This window comes from Thamnophis elegans, chromosome 6 (assembly GCF_009769535.1).
Source record: "Thamnophis elegans isolate rThaEle1 chromosome 6, rThaEle1.pri, whole genome shotgun sequence".
Taxonomy (NCBI): Eukaryota; Metazoa; Chordata; class Lepidosauria; order Squamata; family Colubridae; genus Thamnophis; species Thamnophis elegans.
The window spans coordinates 19,908,705-19,926,124 of NC_045546.1; the positions used below are offsets into that span (position 1 = coordinate 19,908,705).

At 35.9% G+C, this 17,420-nt stretch overlaps 1 protein-coding gene across 4 annotated transcripts in view; it reads left to right on the forward strand.

Moving 5' to 3' along the window:
- The window catches only part of ZMYM2 (zinc finger MYM-type containing 2), a 76,238-nt gene that overhangs the window by 28,961 nt on the left and 29,857 nt on the right, over positions 1-17,420 (forward strand). For 3 of the 4 annotated variants that reach the window (XM_032219544.1, XM_032219546.1, XM_032219545.1), the window contains 3 exons: positions 9,533-9,683; positions 10,892-11,007; positions 16,515-16,631. In XM_032219544.1, the coding sequence (XP_032075435.1) occupies positions 9,533-9,683; positions 10,892-11,007; positions 16,515-16,631 (384 nt within the window). The remainder of the gene's footprint in view (positions 1-9,532; positions 9,684-10,891; positions 11,008-16,514; positions 16,632-17,420) is intronic. The other variant, XM_032219547.1, reaches the window with a different exon arrangement.

Consider the following 17,420-nt stretch of genomic DNA (forward strand, 5'->3'; position numbering starts at 1 on the left):
TAGTGAGGTCCCCAAGAGAGTTTTTGAGCAGCAGTTTATGATATAGATCAGTGGTAGTCAACCTGGTCCCTACCGCCCACTATGGGCGTTCCAGCTTTCATGGTGGGCGGTAGGGGTTTGCTGTAACTCTGCTTTATAAATTTTATAAAGTAAAGTTACTTCCCTACTTTATAAATTACCACTACTGTGGAACTGGTGGGCGGTTAGAAAATTTGAATACTACCAGAAATACAAAAGTGGGCGGTAGGTATAAAAAGGTTGAATACCCCTGATCTAGATAAACTACAGGTAGTCCTCAACTTACAGCCATTCCTTTATTGCCAATCCAAAGTTACAATGGAACTGAGTAAAGAGACTTATGACTTTATTTTTCATGCTTACTACTGTTTCAGCATCCGTGGTCACCTGGTAAAAATTAGGACACTTGGCAACTGGCATGCATTTATGATTCACTTAACAACTGTGGCAAGAAAGGTTGTAAAATGGGGCAAAACTCATTTAACAACTGGGCTCAATTTTCATAATAGCAGTAGTAGACTTATATACCGCTTCATAGGCCTTTCAGGCCTCTCTAAGCGGTTTACAGAGAGTCAGCATATTGCCCCCAACAATCTGGGTCCTCATTTTACCCACCTCGGAAGGATGGAAGGCTGAGTCAACCCTGAGCCAGTGAGATTTGAACCGCTGAACTGCTGATCTAGCAGTAGCCTGCAGTGCTGCATTTAACCACTGCGCCACCTTGGCTCATAAGTCGAGGATTACCTGTTTGCAAGAGGCAACGCAGTATAATGTAGTCTACATAAAAAGCAAATGGAAGGGAGGGGTTTAGCTCTAAAAGTGGAACATACAGAGTAGTATAAAAGTACAAGACAGAATTTACCTTTGGTAGGAAAACTCTATTGTCACGGAATGATGTCTTGATAAAATGTAAATTATGGTGAGTCCATTCTTAAGTGCATGCAGTTCAGAAGTTGATGGCTAAATTGGATTGCTACTAGAAGCATCACCTTTGAGGTAAGTAATCTGAAATTTGATAATCAAAGGTTTTGTTCTTTCAAAAGTTACACATTATAGAGAAAACAAATAAAATTGCAAGGGAAAAGTTATAAAAGAATATATAAATAAGTATAAAATAAAATGCTATGGAGATTACAGCTTTCCAATCAATTATTAACTACTGAATATATAATACTGTGTTAAAAAAACTTAAATCACTATTAAACTTTAACAAAAAATACATGGTTAACCAGTATAAATTGAAATAGTAATAGGAACTATAGGACTATAGTCCTAAAAAAACTATAGAAAGCCAATGTTGGATAAAGTACACAAACCATTGTGTTAAGTTGTGGTCCAGGAATGGTTTTCAGTTAGAACTGAATTCTACATCATATTTACATTTTAAGATACAACACTATTCTCAACATTAAAACATAGTACCTCAACTCAGTTCGCCATTCTTTCAAGATGGAAATAAGCAGTCATTTTCATTAATGAGAATATGAATATCCCTGCAGTAATTAACATATATAAATATTCTATATACTTGAAAGAGTATATAGTTCAGTAAAATTTAACTAATGAAATGGTACTTTAACTTTTAAAAAAATGTTTTAATTCTAATATTGATCATTTCCAAAAATCATTAAGCTTTACAGCATTGCCATGAAATACGGAAAAAGTGATAGACCTCATTACATTTCCAGCAGCGTTTAAGGAATAAATAATTAAGTTTACAAATGAAGTCTGAAAGAAAATACCAACAATAAAACATCTTGTATCATTTTTCTTTGAATATAATATTTGGAATAAATTTAATGGTCTTCTGTTGAAAATTGTTCATGACATTTATACATTTCCCATCTCTGTTACTCTGCTACTGTTTCAAGTCTACATCCATTTAATCAAACAATCTTTTCTTCAGTTTCTGAATCACATTTCATCAACAGTTCTTAATTAAGACCCAGCATATGTTTGGAACTGCACGTTACAAGATTTTTGAATTTGCTCTCTCTGAGCTTAGTTTCTTCTGTTTTAATGCTATACTACTTACTGAAGATAATGAACCCAGTCACTTCAGTCTTGCAATTTGAAAAAGTTATTAACTAAGAGTTTGAAGGTTTTTCCTTAAGAACAAAAAGTACAACTGATAAAGTGCCACTGCAGTCTTTAGTCTTATTGATGAGAATGAATTCACAAACTCACTTCACTATATGTTGAAAAAGTCCTGACTATGTAAGTAATTGGAATATGTATAAGAAGTAGATTCTTAGAAAAAGTAGTAAATTTTGAGTTGTCAACATGGGAAAATAATACAGAAAGCTCTAAACGGAAGATCAGCATGTGCAGCAAGAAAAAAAATGCTTCCTTTTCATATGAAGTTCAGCTTGATAATTTACCTTTTTTCAGGACTTACCCCATTTCTGTAATGTTGGATTCTGTCTTCATATAACAGGAGATTGGATTCTCATTGGGATACAAGAACATTCCTAAGGTTCTTGTAATTGGATTATTTTATAGATATGATAACCCAAGTCCCTAGTGACGGACATTCAGATAAGCAGAAGAGGTTTTATGCAGTGTCATAGGAATGTCAGTCATAGGAATGCTTTAAAGACTTATCTACCTATATTATTGCCACTAAGATGGCTTATATCTGAGTGCAATCACTGTCAGGTTGAGCTCTACCTGGTTTTGAGGTTTGAATCAAGGAAAATGTTTGCTTCTTTAAGTAGCTTCTTTCTTTATACTTTGCGTTTCCAAGGCCGCCTAGTCACCCTACCCATGGAGGGGGGGCAAGTGAGGCTGTATTTAGTGATCATCTGTACACAAGAATCAGTGATAAGTTTCTTAAAGTGAACAAGATTTTAGGGAAGCCCTATACAAACATGAAAAGTATTAGAAAGGGTTGAACACAAGGACATCAAAATTTATAATACTGTAGCAAAAAAATAATAATAATTGTGTCCCACAAACTGAAAGTGGTTAATCTTGAAATATCTTTTGTGCTGAATTTGAATGATTTCAAAATTCTCTATTAAGCCATGTTTTTGAGCGACACACCACTTAGGTTTTGGTAATAACTTACTATATTCACAATTGAGTTAAAAGCACAGAGATTTGCCTTTAAAAAAAAAAAAGCAGTGAATGGTTTTCTGCTGAATTTCACTTCAGGAATATCTCTCCTAAGGGTCCAGCATTAGTCAGCCAAATATGAACTCCACTTGCCTTGCTTTCACTTTTAATTTTTGAAATATCCCAATGAAATTTGTCCAATATTTCATCATTGAATACTCATAACACTGGGGAAAAGTTGAAGATATGAATTTTAAATTTTCCATCCTAAGGCTTGGTACAACTTTAAGGGGTCACTGTTTCATGATAGTTTCTTACCTTATGATTTCCAAAAGATTTTTATACTGTTTTTGAATGATTGCCAGGCAGATTTTTCAATATTGCTTAACTTTTCATCATTTTTAACATCCTAATACCAGTTTTCTTATCTGTGGATCTATAGAAATGTTTTCTTAATTTAGCATCAGAAATCCTGGGAAGTTTGATCTTCAAAGAATTGAAACCAGTTCCTGTTTTATACAGTAACAATGTTTTTTATAAGTCTAAATTTGATGTGCAAAAGAGGAATAAAAACTTTTTCAGGGTCAACAAATGGATCTTTATCACATTCTTTTTTGCTGGAACAAGCAAAGTACATTTTGGCCATTCGTTGTGAATGCAGTCTTTTTTTCGTGTTCATACTGTCCATTCACACACAAAATGACAACACTTTTTGAATGCAGGTGTAGGGTAAGCTTAAGTGCAGTGACCATCATATCTCCATATTTATTTCAATTGTATTTTTCAGACGTTCTTTTCAAAAGTAGTTTCATGTTCTACAATTCTTAAATGTTAGCAAGATAGGCTAACAATACATACCTTTTCTACTGTGAAAAGATGACGTTCAAATTAACTTTTGAGAAGTCACATGCACACATAATATTCATAGCCAAGAACTTCCATAGCCAATCATTTTCTTGGGAAAAGGAATTAATTCAATTCATCATCAAAAATAACAGTTTGATGGTCTTTTGGGCTTCATCCAAATAACAGTAATGGCAAATCGAAATTCATAGGTTTGGGAGTTTTTTGGATGAGTGGCAAAGGTTTCATTTCTGAGACTTATATATAAACTGCAGAAAGTATTACATGATTTACATCATATTTAACTTGACTACAAAGACAAAACATTCACATTCTTTCACTGAGCTCTGGCACCAGTTTCTGATAAGAAACTGCTCTCTGGCTAGAGAGACTGGCCTCATGTCTAAACATGCCCAAACTTGGCGCAATCTGCACAATAGGCTGTTCTCTGCAAGTTGTCCGCCTTTGTTTTGAGATTATTTATGCTAGACTATTATAATAACTAGATGTTGTTCAGTGATTCATATAAATATAGTTAACACTCTAATTGAACAGAATAATGAAGTTGGTGTCACAGGAAACCTGATAGAAAAGAACTGATTTCTTTTTTTTAATTCAGCTTGAAAAAATCAGTGCAGAACTCATTATAGCCCATGTAAAAAAATTGACTACGTAATCTGTTGCTGATCTTGAGAAAAATTTCAAAGTTCTCATAGATCTGAATTAGTAAATAGACGATCTTGCAAACTGGATCAGCATTGGTGATCCTAAAGCAGTTTGTGTGTGTGTCAAATTAACCATTGGTAGTTTCTCAGCAATCTGGAGATTTTAATACTGAATTAGGTTTTAAGGTGTGGTTAACGGTTAGTACAGATAGTCCTTGACTTAGGACCAACAATTTAACCTCAAATTTATATTGATAAGTGAGACATTTTTACCCCATTTTACAACCTTTCTTGCCACAGCTGAGTGAATCATTCCAGTTGTTAAGTTATTGGTTGCTATGTAAATCTGGCTTCCCCATTGACTTTGCTTTCAGAAGTTCGCAAAAGCTGATCATATGACCCCAGGACACTGCTACCATCATAAATATGAACCAGTTTCCAAGCATTCAAAATTTAATTGTGTGACCATGGGGATTCTGCAACGGTCAGAAGTGTGAAAAACCATCTTTACAAAATATCTTAATCAGTCATAAAGGTCATAAGTTATCTTTTCAGTGCTACTGTAATTTTAAACAGTCACTAAGCAAACTGTTGTAAATCAAGGACTACCTGTAATCTTCTAATTTGGAAGGTGAACTATGGAGGTGAACAACTGTTAGCAGAAGTCTAGACTATACGAAGACTAAAGAAAAGGTGGCTTCAGAACCATCAAAAGAGCTAATAGCTCATTTTTTCCTGCAAAAATGCCAAGTCTTATCTTGCATCCCTTGATCAACAAAAAATTCAGAACATGAGAAATAGGATTGGCTTACTTATATTGTGTATACAAAATGGTGTTTTGAAGGCCAATAATCTGGCAGAGAATAGCTAGGTTTAAAGGCAAGTCCTAAATTTCACTCCCAGCAACACAATGAAAAAAAGTTTTTTTTAAAGTATTCTAAGCTGTTCTCAGAAAAAAACAACCATGTCAAATGCTCCAATCATGTGGCTGAAAAGAGAGTAATGCTATTTAGGAAATAAACATTGAAGTTTTACTTCATGCTAAAAATCTCCACTCTTTAGTCCCCCAAGTGCCTTTTCAGAACAGATGCGGAACTCAGTAGACTAAAGAAGTTACAATGAAGAATAAACCCCAAGATTCTGCTGATTGGTTTTTTCAACCCTGTGGTGAATAAATGACATTATACTTCCATCATCCACATTTGCAGAAAAGGGAGGTTTTTCATTTTGCTTTACAGATCTTAAGATATAAAATTTTACTCCTGTATCCCAGAAGTAGAAAAGATTGATTCAAAGTACTGTATTCTCATAACATGCAAAGCCAGTCGTTCCCAAGCTGTTTCACCCTAGATGTTTTAAACTACATTCCCAGCCAGCATGAATTAATACTTCCACAAAATCAAGGAAGGCTATGCCAAGTTATGTTCTGCTTTGTCAATTAATCTATAGTCAGTTGGGTTTATGCAGCATGAAAGACCACAGACAAGTGAATGATCTTTTATATTTGATTGATTGATTGATTTTATTTTATTATATTTATATGCTGCCCTTTTCCCCCAAAGGGGACTCAGGGTGGCTCACAATTCAAATCAGGGAAGGGGAGTACAGACAAAAAATGAAAGACAAAACATAGCAATACATAATTTAAAAACACACAGCAGTCATACCATTCGAGACGGGGGCAACAGCTCTTTAGCCCCAGGCCTGTCGAAACAGCTAGGTTTTAAGGGCTTTGCAGAAGGCCTGGAGGGTGGTGAGGGTTCAAATCCCCACGGGGAGTTCGTTCCAGAGGGTCGGAGCAGCCACAGAGAAGGCTCTCCTCCGGGTAGTCGCCAGTCGGCACTGGCCGGCGGATGGAATTCGGAGGAGGCCTAATCTGTGGGATCTAATCGGTCTAGTGGAGGTGATTGGCAGTAGGCGGTCTCTCAAGTACCCAGGTCCAATACCATGAAGGGCTTTATAAGTGACGACTAGCGCCTTGAAGCGTATCCGGAGACCAATAGGCAGCCAGTGCAGCTCGCGGAGGATAGGTGTTACGTGGGTGAACCGAGGTGCACCCACGATCACTCGCGCGGCTGCATTCTGGACAAGCTGAAGTCTCCGAATGCTCTTCAAGGGCTGCCCCATGTAGAGCATGTTGCAGTAGTCCAGTTTAGAGGTCACAAGGGCACGAGTGACTGTTGTGAGGGCCTCCCGGTTCAGGTAGGGACGCAACTGGTGCACCAGGCGAACCTGGGCAAATGCCCCCCTGGTCACAGCCGACAAATGGTGTTCAAAAGTCAGCTGTGGGTCCAGGAGGACTCCCAAATTGCGAACCCTGTCTGAGGGGCGTACTGTTTGACCCCCCAGCCTGAGAGATGGAAAACTTGGCCAATTAGTAGGAGGGAAACACACCAGCCACTCAGTCTTATCCGGATTGAGTACAAGCTTGTTGTACCTATATTCCACCCCCTATCAGAAAAGTTTCCCAATGTATTGATGGGTTGAATTGCATTGAATACAGAAATTTCAACCACACAAAAGGATTCCGAAGAATATCTGGAAATTCAGGTTCATCAGTTTTTAATTTATAAAATACTATTGTTTTCCATTGCTAGGTTTTCCTTGTTAAAAATCATCAGACCTCCCCATCTTTTAAGGTACTCTTTATAAATCAAAAGTCTGTTTTGGTGTATCAGCTGCCAGTGAAGGCTTTTATTAGACTATACAGTTATAGTATAGATGCCCTTAGCTAAATTTTTTCATTAACCAAAAACCATGTTCAGAAAACAAACTAATCTTAAAGCAAAATGAATTTATTTTTATAAACAGATTAAATTAAATAGAGTCTTGGCAACTGAAGTCGTAAAACAGACAAGTGTTTAAAGAAGAACAAAGCAAACCAAATCCTGGGCTTTCTTAATTAGATTCCTGTTAATCAACTCTACCTTTTTATTAAGAAGGTTAAGGTAGTATACCCACTTACTTCTCCTCACATCAATAACCCTGAAAGGTAAGTCGGGCTGAGCCTAAATGGCTGGCCAAGAATGGACTAAAACCTAGTTCTCCCCATTCATTGGCCCAGCAGTTTAATCATTATCCTACATTGACTATTATGAGTAATTGTTTCCTGTTATTGCTCTAAAGCATTCTTTTGCCTGTTATCTATATGGAAGTTTTCAGACATATTCTTTAAACGTCCTTTCCAAATAATACAAAGTTATATCCACTTAATAGAATTAATTTCTTTTGTTTGCTATATATAAGCAATATAATCTTTGATACCCCTAATATTGGAATGTATTTTAGTAGGTCAATTTTGGGCACTTTTCTTTAAAACTACTTTCTCTTGTATAGTACCTTCCAACTAGTTGAGATTGATAGAAGTATAATTTAACATACCTAAAGGGAAGTATTCAAGATTCTTAATAATGTGGTTTTTAATTATGAAAGAAATCTTAAGATAGCAGGAATCTCAATGTCCAATGTCCACCTTTTCCACCTTGTTGGTGTAACATTGCTAATTCTAGCTGAAACAAATCCTGTGAATCTCCGTATGCAAGTTTGTGTGTGTTTGCAGGCATGCGTATATACATATGTCCATTATGCAGGCTAGGATAAAAAAGTAATTTATATTGAAGTAATTAATTACTGCTCATTAAAATAAACTGCATATAAGTGTGTCCAAATTTATAAAATTAATTAAATGATTCCATGTGCATATGGCTATCAATTTCTTTTGTATTTAAAGAGAGTCACTGCTCCCTGCATATAGACATATAAACATTTCCTGCCTTTGTTCAAGGAGAAATAGCAAAAGAAAAATATAACAGGAGGTGGAGAAAGTCAACTAGACAAATCAAACATTCAGCACTTCACAAGTAACTGCTTATCTTCAAGCAGAATCTGTACTTCAAAAGCATCCACATTTTGTAGCAACTCCATCTGCACTGCAGCCATCTGTATTTCCCTGCCTGTATTCATTTTCAGCAACAAATATAAAGAACCCCCACGCAACTTCCATTTACAAGTAAATATTTTAGAGGGGGGAGGAACTTACCATTCTAATCAAGTAACTTTAATATCCAACCATTTTTTTTCTGAGTGTTTTCTATTTCTTCATGAAGTTGTTTAAGCAGCATCCAGAGCTCTTTGTGAAGGTGCTTAACGGTTTTTGCTGAACAATATTGAATAAACTAAAATAAGACTTAGTGATATATTCTTCAAGTAACAAAGCTGAAGCTGAAAGGAGTTACCATTTGGTTGCAACCATAACTGGTGTTGAAGTTTCTCTAGCTGAGAAAAGCAAATCTGGGTGTCTTCTTTCTTTGAGGTAAGAAAATAAGCACTCAGAATATTCAAAGTTTTAAATTTCTAGATACCATTTAGAATTCAGTTTCAAAATGATGTTACACAAGTTAACTTCATTTAATTTTAACTTGGACTTTATGGCTGATTCTGTCATTCATTATTTTTTTCACATATTAGATTGCTTTCCCCTTTCTCAACATCTGAACAGTTCATTTCAAGGCTGCCCACTGCAACCTATTGTTAAGAACACAGTTATAGAGTAGTTCAGTTATTCATGAAAGGAAGATCCCAAAATACCCATACAAACTAAGTGTCTTAGTATAGCCTTTATTGTCATTGTACAAAATAAATACAATGGTCTACGAAATTGGTCTTAAATTTAAACCTACATTAGCCATGCATATATCCCAATCTGTTTTGTCACATGCTTGGACATTGAGGTGCAGCAGGCATGGATGTGAATGCGATGTGCTCCCTCATCCCCTTGTATGTTTCAATTTTATTAAGTAAGTGTGAATAACACTCAGATGTACGTTGATAAAAAGTTTAGCAAATATGTAGCATTGGGAAACAATACATAAATTCCTGCATGCTTGTTGAATGAGATTAAATCAGATATAATTATAATTATTGCTTTTGTTTTTTTATTTGCTTTTTAGAAATATGGCAAATTAACTACTTGTACTGGTTGCACAACTCAGTGCAGGTTTTTTGACATGACACAGTGCATAGGAACTAATGGACATATGGAGCCATACTGCTCAACCACATGCATGAACACACACAAATCAAAATATGCAAAATCACAAAGTAAGTGAAAGGGGTGAGGTGTCTCTCTCAACAGATAAAATATTGTTCCAAAATAGGGAAATTCTGTTTCACTTGTTTCTTCTATCTGGTTTTCTTGTGAGAGGATATTTGATGTCCACATTATATTTACATTATTGGAATATGACTCGTATAAGTTAAATCAAAAAATTAATATAATTAAAACATGAAGTTTTAACATTTGAGCTCATGTTTTCCGCCAGCTACAGATTTTTCAGACTGTTCTTAATGGTAACTCCGCTCTTGGTTTGAATGTATTTTAATATTCTGATATTTAATGTTACTGTACATTGACCAGAAATATCGGTTGTACATAAGGATGTGCTTTGCTAGAAACAAAACAGTTGCATGATTTAGGTAATTAATTTGTACTTTTTAATGTAGAACTAACTTATGCATTAATCCATACAGTGTTCCTTAACCAGGGGTGGAATTCAGATAATCTAACCGGTTTGCGACTGCCAACTTGACCATGGGCCAACTGGTTGTTAAATTATCCCCCCCCCCCACCTGCCCGCTATCAAAGTGGGTGCTGTGCTGCAATGGAGAAACAGACAAGGGAGCTGCTGACACGGGAAGAGGAGCAGGGAGAAGAAAGAGAGAAAGTGGCCTTTTCCTTCCCTCGCACCAGCCACTCCGTTGTCTGTTTCTCCATTGCAGCACCCAGCATCCATTTTGATAGCAGGGTGGTTGGGCAATTTAACAACTGGTTCGGGTGAACCAGTGTGAACCGGCTGAATCCCACTAGTATCCTTAACCTTAAAAGAGGATAGTCTGATAGGTAGGTATGTAAATTAGGTATCCATATAAACAGTGTGAGTTTATAGAAAAACTCTTAAACTCTACAAAGTGTGTGTGTATGTGTGTGTGTGTGTGTTTTGTATTTAAAATTAGTTCAATGTAACAGTGAAAAATGTACATTTATTGGAAAGTCTAGGCTACACATATCATTCCCACTGATTTTGGTCATCAAAAAACTTGTTCGTTAATTATAGTTTTTTCTATTGCCCTATCTAGGAAAGTATGCATAACTAGAAGTTGTTTTGTTTAAGCCTAAAAAGGCTGCTTGTGTAGGAATAAGTGATTGTTCAAGCCTCAGCCATTGCTGAACTTCTAATAAATGCTAGCTTGTCATTTACAATCTGGAAATTTGCATTTATTTATTTTTGTATACTACATTTTTCTTTTAGGTTTGGGAATTGTTTGCCAATTTTGTAAGCGAAACTCTTTACCTCAGTATCAAGCCACAATGCCTGATGGAATACTGTACAACTTTTGCAGTTCCAGTTGTGTAGCTAAATTTCAGGTTAGCTGTTGTGTTCAATCTCTTCTTCCCTGGATATGTATTATTATGTGCATATATCCTGTTAGGTATTCTTAGGAGGCTAATATTAGTGTGAAACCACTTTTTACTTAATTGCTACTCTTCACAAATAAAATTATTTGTGTTTATCACTTACCAATAAAGACCTTGTTAAAGCTTGGCTATTATCAGCATAGTGTATATATAAGAAAGTGATTTCCAAAATTCATGGGCTATCATTAGTGCTTTCTTCTTGAGTCTGTTTTAATTCTATTCTGCTTATTCTGAGAGGTATGTGGCTAATGTTTGACATTTTCATTCTCTTCCTTTTTTAAAAAAAATAAAATAATTTAGCACATGGGTAATCCTATGAGTACTTGAATACTGTATATCCAGCTAATTTATAATTACTAGAGGATTTTCTGGTTTGGGAAGAAGTAAAAAATTAATTCCTTCCTTATGCCAGTGAAAAAGAAATTTTGATTTTTGAATTTCTTCTAGTGCTAAAATAGCAACATTAGCTTACTGACAAATCCTATTCCTTTCAGGGATTACATTATACTAAACAGAACACTTAATTGGTTTTGTACATTGATTGTCAAATAGCCAATATTTTAAGATGATCACATGCAAATATGCAATAAGATTGCCATGTATTTATACTGTGTAATATTTTATGTGCTGGAGTTCTGAAAGCCTTTCTGTATTAGATTTACACCTCACCTTTTATTCAGCAGCTCAAGGCAATATCTACGGTAGGGGTGTCAAACTCAAGGCCCATGCCCTGGATCCAGCCCACAAAGTACTTAGATGTGGTCCATGGGACTGCCCTGGAAACAGTGAAAGACCAGCAAAAACAGCTGGTCAGCGAAAACGGAGCTTGGGAGAGCCCTGTGTGGCCCTCCCAAACTCCATTTTCGCTGCAGAGCACTTGGGCCACCATTGTCATCCCTACACGAGTGATGTCAAGCTAGCCATGCTCACCCTGGACACACCCATCCACCCCCACCCCCGCAAGGTCAAACACAACCCTGATGCAGCCCTCAATGAAATCAAGTTTGACACCCCTGGTCTATAGTGTTCTCTCCTCCTATCTTTCTCCACAATGACCAAGGTAGATAAGTTGGCCTATAGTCACCCAGGGATATTCCATGCTGCTGGAAGTTTAGAATTTGGCTGTCCCTGCCTCTAATTCAACACTTTAACATTCTGCCATGTTGCATTACTCCTAGCATTATTATACATTACTTCAGTTGTAAAGTGGGGAAGAGCAAAAGGAAGGGTGGGGCTGGGGGAGGCAGAGTATGAATTCAATAATAGATAAAATGAATGTGTTTTGAGGATAGATAAAACTGCAGCTTCTTAAAGATTTACACTACTTTTTACTGAAAACTATACAGTGTGGGCTTATGTACAACTTCCAGGAGCATAAATTCAAGCATTCTTTTATTTGAGCATATAAATCATGATAGCTTTGTCTAGATCTGATATAAGCAAATTTAATTTTGATGTATTTTTGCCAATTTAGCTCTGTATAAATAAGGAAAATTCATTTATTATGAATTAGTAGAAATTAGTAAAAAATAATTTCTATTATGCATTAGAGAGATTCAGGCATCTTTTGTAAAAGAACCAGCAGATATTAAAACTGTTTAGTTTTGGCTAATTTTATTAGACTTTTTAATAGTTAAGGATGAAAGTGATTCTTTATTTCATCTCCATATTTGATTTAGATTTATTGAAACCAGCTTTAACCTGAACTTATATTCATAAATCACCCTTAGACTATTTAACATGAAAGTCTCATTAAGTGAAATTACAGATCCACTACATTTTTGCTGTTTGGGGGGGGGGGGTATATTGGCAGACTGTATCTTGAAATAATTACAATAGTTTAACCTGCACTGCCCTTAAACCTGTAATCTATAATTTCTTTTCAACTAATGATGTTTTATCTCAACCATAAGTACCTTCTTTGGACAAACTTAGGAAAATAAGGCATGAAACAGTAGTGCTCTTAATTTTTTATTTTTTGACAGGTTAAGTGTCATTTTGGGCCTCACTTATTTCTATATTTCTAGCCTAAATTTCACTCTTATTCCTATAGACCTATGGTAGATTAATTTCTTATGTTCCCAGTAGTATACTGGAAATGAAATAATTCTAGTTTTGTTTTGTAACAGAATTGCTGGCTATTTTGATTACCATAGAAACTGGATATTGTTGATACAAACCACTGCATATGAAGTATTTGTATGAGATAATATTGTTTCAAATGCACATATAGAGAAATACAAATAGCCCTCAACCTACAACCCTAAGTGGAACCCACACTTGTCATTAAGCAATGTGGTCTTTCAGTAAAAGATAAATGTTTATCTTTTTTTTAACCTTTTTTTGCTGCAGTTAAGCAAATCTGGCTTCCTTCATTGGTTTTGCCAGAAACCCCCTGGGAATGTCACAGATAGTATTCATCTGACCTTGTAGCCATTGTAAATGCATGCCAAGTGCCCAAATTTTAACCCATGACTACAGGGACGTTGCAGTGGTCACAACAGTGAGGAGGTGTTGTAAGATACTTTTTTTCCAGTTTGTAACTTTGAACAATTGTTAAACAGTTGGTTATAAGTCAAGGGCTACCTGTAAGTCTCATTTGATACAAGTGGCCTGTAATAGTTAATTTTATATGGTGGAAAGGCAGGCAATCCTTTCAGTGAAAGATTATTACTCATCACAAATTGAAAATGCACAGGTAAAGTAAGATGGATGAGCACAATATTTGTTATTTTCAATATTTTAATGATAGTCTGCAATTTAGGAGTTCTTATAACCTCACAACTTCTGCCTGAAAAGTAAGGGACACTAGGGCCAGGAGAGGTCTTGCACAGTTACAGCTATTGTGCAACTATTGAAACCATTTCTGTCCTAGTCACCTCCTACTTGGACTAGTTTAACATTAGGAAACTACAGTTGGGACAAAAATAAGTAGCTTAGACAAGATTGGTAGCTTAGACGTGGCTCTGATAGATTTGGAAGTCCCCCCCCCCCCTCTGTTTGAAGCATTGTTTGCAACCTGGGTGAGTTTCTAGATGCTGTTTATAACCTCTATGGTTTTATATTGTTCCAGACTTGGTTATCTGAGGTAATATCTTCTGTATTTATGTATTCACCTAATCAGATCAAATGTGGTCAGCAGTGTTCCCTCTAAGGTGCGCAGCTGCGCGCCCGTGCATGTGACAAGAAAACGCCGCGCAGAAGTTTCCAACTGCCGCGCAGTTATTTTTAATGTCACAGCTCCGCCCTGACCCAGGAGGAGGGAGAATTTATTTCACTGACCTACCGCTTGGAGTCTGTCATTTGCCAGGTCCTATATAAATCCCCCCTCTCTATATTCCATCGCAGGCTGGCAAGCGACTCCAGAGTTGCATGGTTGCATGGGTTACGTGTGTCCCTTTCCAACAACTCATAGCCTCTGCCCCCCATTTCCCAAAGCAGCGGCCACCGCCACCACATTGGGGTCCCTTGGACGCCCTTGTTGTCTTGGTGACATCTGTGAAAAAAATTCAGGTGCTCAGGCATGAAAATATACCGCTCAAACACTACATTTTTCCGCGCACACTGAAAAAAATTAGAGGGAACATTGGTGGTCAGTTTTCTCCAGGTCCTATCACTATGAAATTGTCATCTAATAGGACCCCAGAAAATGTTTTCCGTAGTTACCCAAACTCTGATAACTCATTCCATGCAAAAAAATTCAATCAGCTTTCTCTCTTTTAAGCTTTCAAAAAATTCTTAAAAGCTACTTGTTTGTCTAGTACAGGAAAAGTTGCGTCGTAATTCAACATTTTCAGGTGCTTGGTGTTTATATTTCTTTTGTTTTTTATCTGTTTTTCCCTTTTTATTTTTAAATATGTTTTGAAGATTAAAAATCATTTTGGATTTGAGATTATCAGCTGCCTAGAATCTTGATTTGGGCAGCAAACAAGGAAAGTGAATGAATGAATGAAGTGAATTACAAATGCTGTTACTTTTGAAAAGCTTAAGAAAACTATTCCCTGTGTAAGATACATAGTTTGATGGTACCAAAGATACTTCTACTATTTTTCATTTTGTCATTACTCACTTTCACTTTACACAAAACTAACTGATAAGGAATTGGATTATTAAAATTGTACACGAAACATAAGCGCAAAAATATTTCTGCTGATGATTTCTGCTCATGAATTACGAATTGCATGCCATCAAATTGGTGTGAATTCTTAATGATTGTATAGATTTTCTGACAGATCATCCTGGACCTTTTGATCTTTTTGTGCTTCTCCCATCACTGTTCCAATTGAGTCTATCTACTGTGCTGTTGCTTGTCCGTTTTCTTCCCACTTCTCCCAAGATTTTAAAAATGCTGACCATATAAAAATGAATGGATTGCAATCAGAGTCTGAGTCACACCAAGTTAGCTTTGGCAAATGAGCAATGGAGGATTTGGTGGTGCTTTTGTTTGTTAAGTTTAGTTGAAACTTCTGATTTCTTATTTTTAAACAGAATCTTAATTTATTCATTTCCCATATCTTCGGATAGCTTTTTCTTATATATTAAACATACTATGCATCTAAAATTACTATTAGCTAATTTTTTCGCTGTCAGCTAGATGCTTAGACTGGATCTGTCCTTTTTATCAGCCTATCAAGTCATTTATTATCATTATTATGATTCAGTGCACAGTCAGCCAGATGTTTAGACTGGATTTGGCATTTTTGTCTGCCTATATACAGTTCTGTGTATTTAGACATGAATGATTTAGCCCACACGATAACATTAGTATGTGAATTAATTATGTTCTTTTAAATTATTTTATTTAAAACCGTGGCATGAGAGCAGTGATCCATCATGTTTAAAGTAATAAAATAAAATATAGTTTTGGTAGCAGTTGGCTAATGTATGTGTATGTTTGTATGATACCAAAAATTATGAGGAATGAATTTAGTTTTGAAAGGAAAGAATCAGGTGAAATATAGTTTATATATTGAGGAATTGTTGTCTGTATTTCATATTTCACCATAGCCTAATTCCCATCTCATCTTCCTTCATATATAATGCACATCCTCTTGGCAACAGTTGCTCTTCTAACTCCCCCTATGTTAATTAATTCTGATGTCTCAGAACGATACGTTTATTCTCCTCAGATTCTTCTTATATATACAGTGTTTTTCCATTAATATTTGTTCATGTTTATCTTTGCCTCTACCATTCCTCTGACTCCCACTGTTTAAAATTTGAATTTGTGGCTCCTTTGTGACCTGTTGTCTTCATTATAGGGTCTGAAGTTGGAATATGCATAGATGCATTAATAATAGAGGATAATTTAGAAGTTCAGTGGATTATCCTTTTTAGAGTAATGAAATTAAATGTGCAAAGAAACTAAGGAACATTAATTTGGGCACTAATTCTTAAGTAATAGCAAATTGTTGTTGTCCTGGAATAAATTATGTATCTTAAACATTTTTTTTCAGACTCTTAATGTACCTTCTTCAACCAATGGCCAGTTTGTGGCTCCAAGTGATATTCAGTTGAAATGCAATTATTGTAAAAATACTTTCTGTTCAAAACCTGAAGTACTGGAATGGGAAGTAAGTAAATGATAGCGCAATTTTTTTTTAAGTGCAAGCAAATTAATTGATTTTAATTGTTCATCTTGATAAATAATATACATCATTCTTTAATATTTCCTACTTTATCCATGGTTGTTTTAATTAATGCTTTTAGCATTAATTAATGCACTGACCATTTCCTATTTTTCTCTTTCTTGTAGCTGCCATTTGTGCCCCTAGTCTGATTAGATCCTCAGGTCACAGAAACCAAGCAGGATTATTAATTTACAGGGGTTTATAGGTTTTTCCAATCCATCAGGAATAATCCAGCCATAAAAAGGAGTCAGTTCTCATTTGCAGCGATAATAACTTCATTGTGATACTTATTGTAATTATTCACATCATTGTGTTTCTATATGTATGCAGAGCAGATTAAGAACCTTCCAAGGTTCAAGAATTTAGACAAAAGACAAGTGGTGGGATTCAGCCAGTTCGCACGTATTCGGGAGAACTGGTTGTTAACTTTCTATGCAGTTCAGAGAACCAGTTATTGGAAGAAACCTCATTTTGGTTTTTTCCCCACTTTAGAGGGGTTATCCTGTAAGGAAGGCAGGAAAGAAACATTCTGGTGTTGTTTCTAGCCTAATCTTTATTGCCCTACTTACAGAAATTGCCTCTCCGGATAACCCTTACTACATTGTAACAGCTAAGGTGAGTGACATTGAGTTGGCTATGCCCACCCAGTCACATGACCCCCGAGCCACGCCTACCCAGCTGGTCATTAGGGCAGAGAACCAGTTGTTAAATTATTTGAATCCCACCACTGCA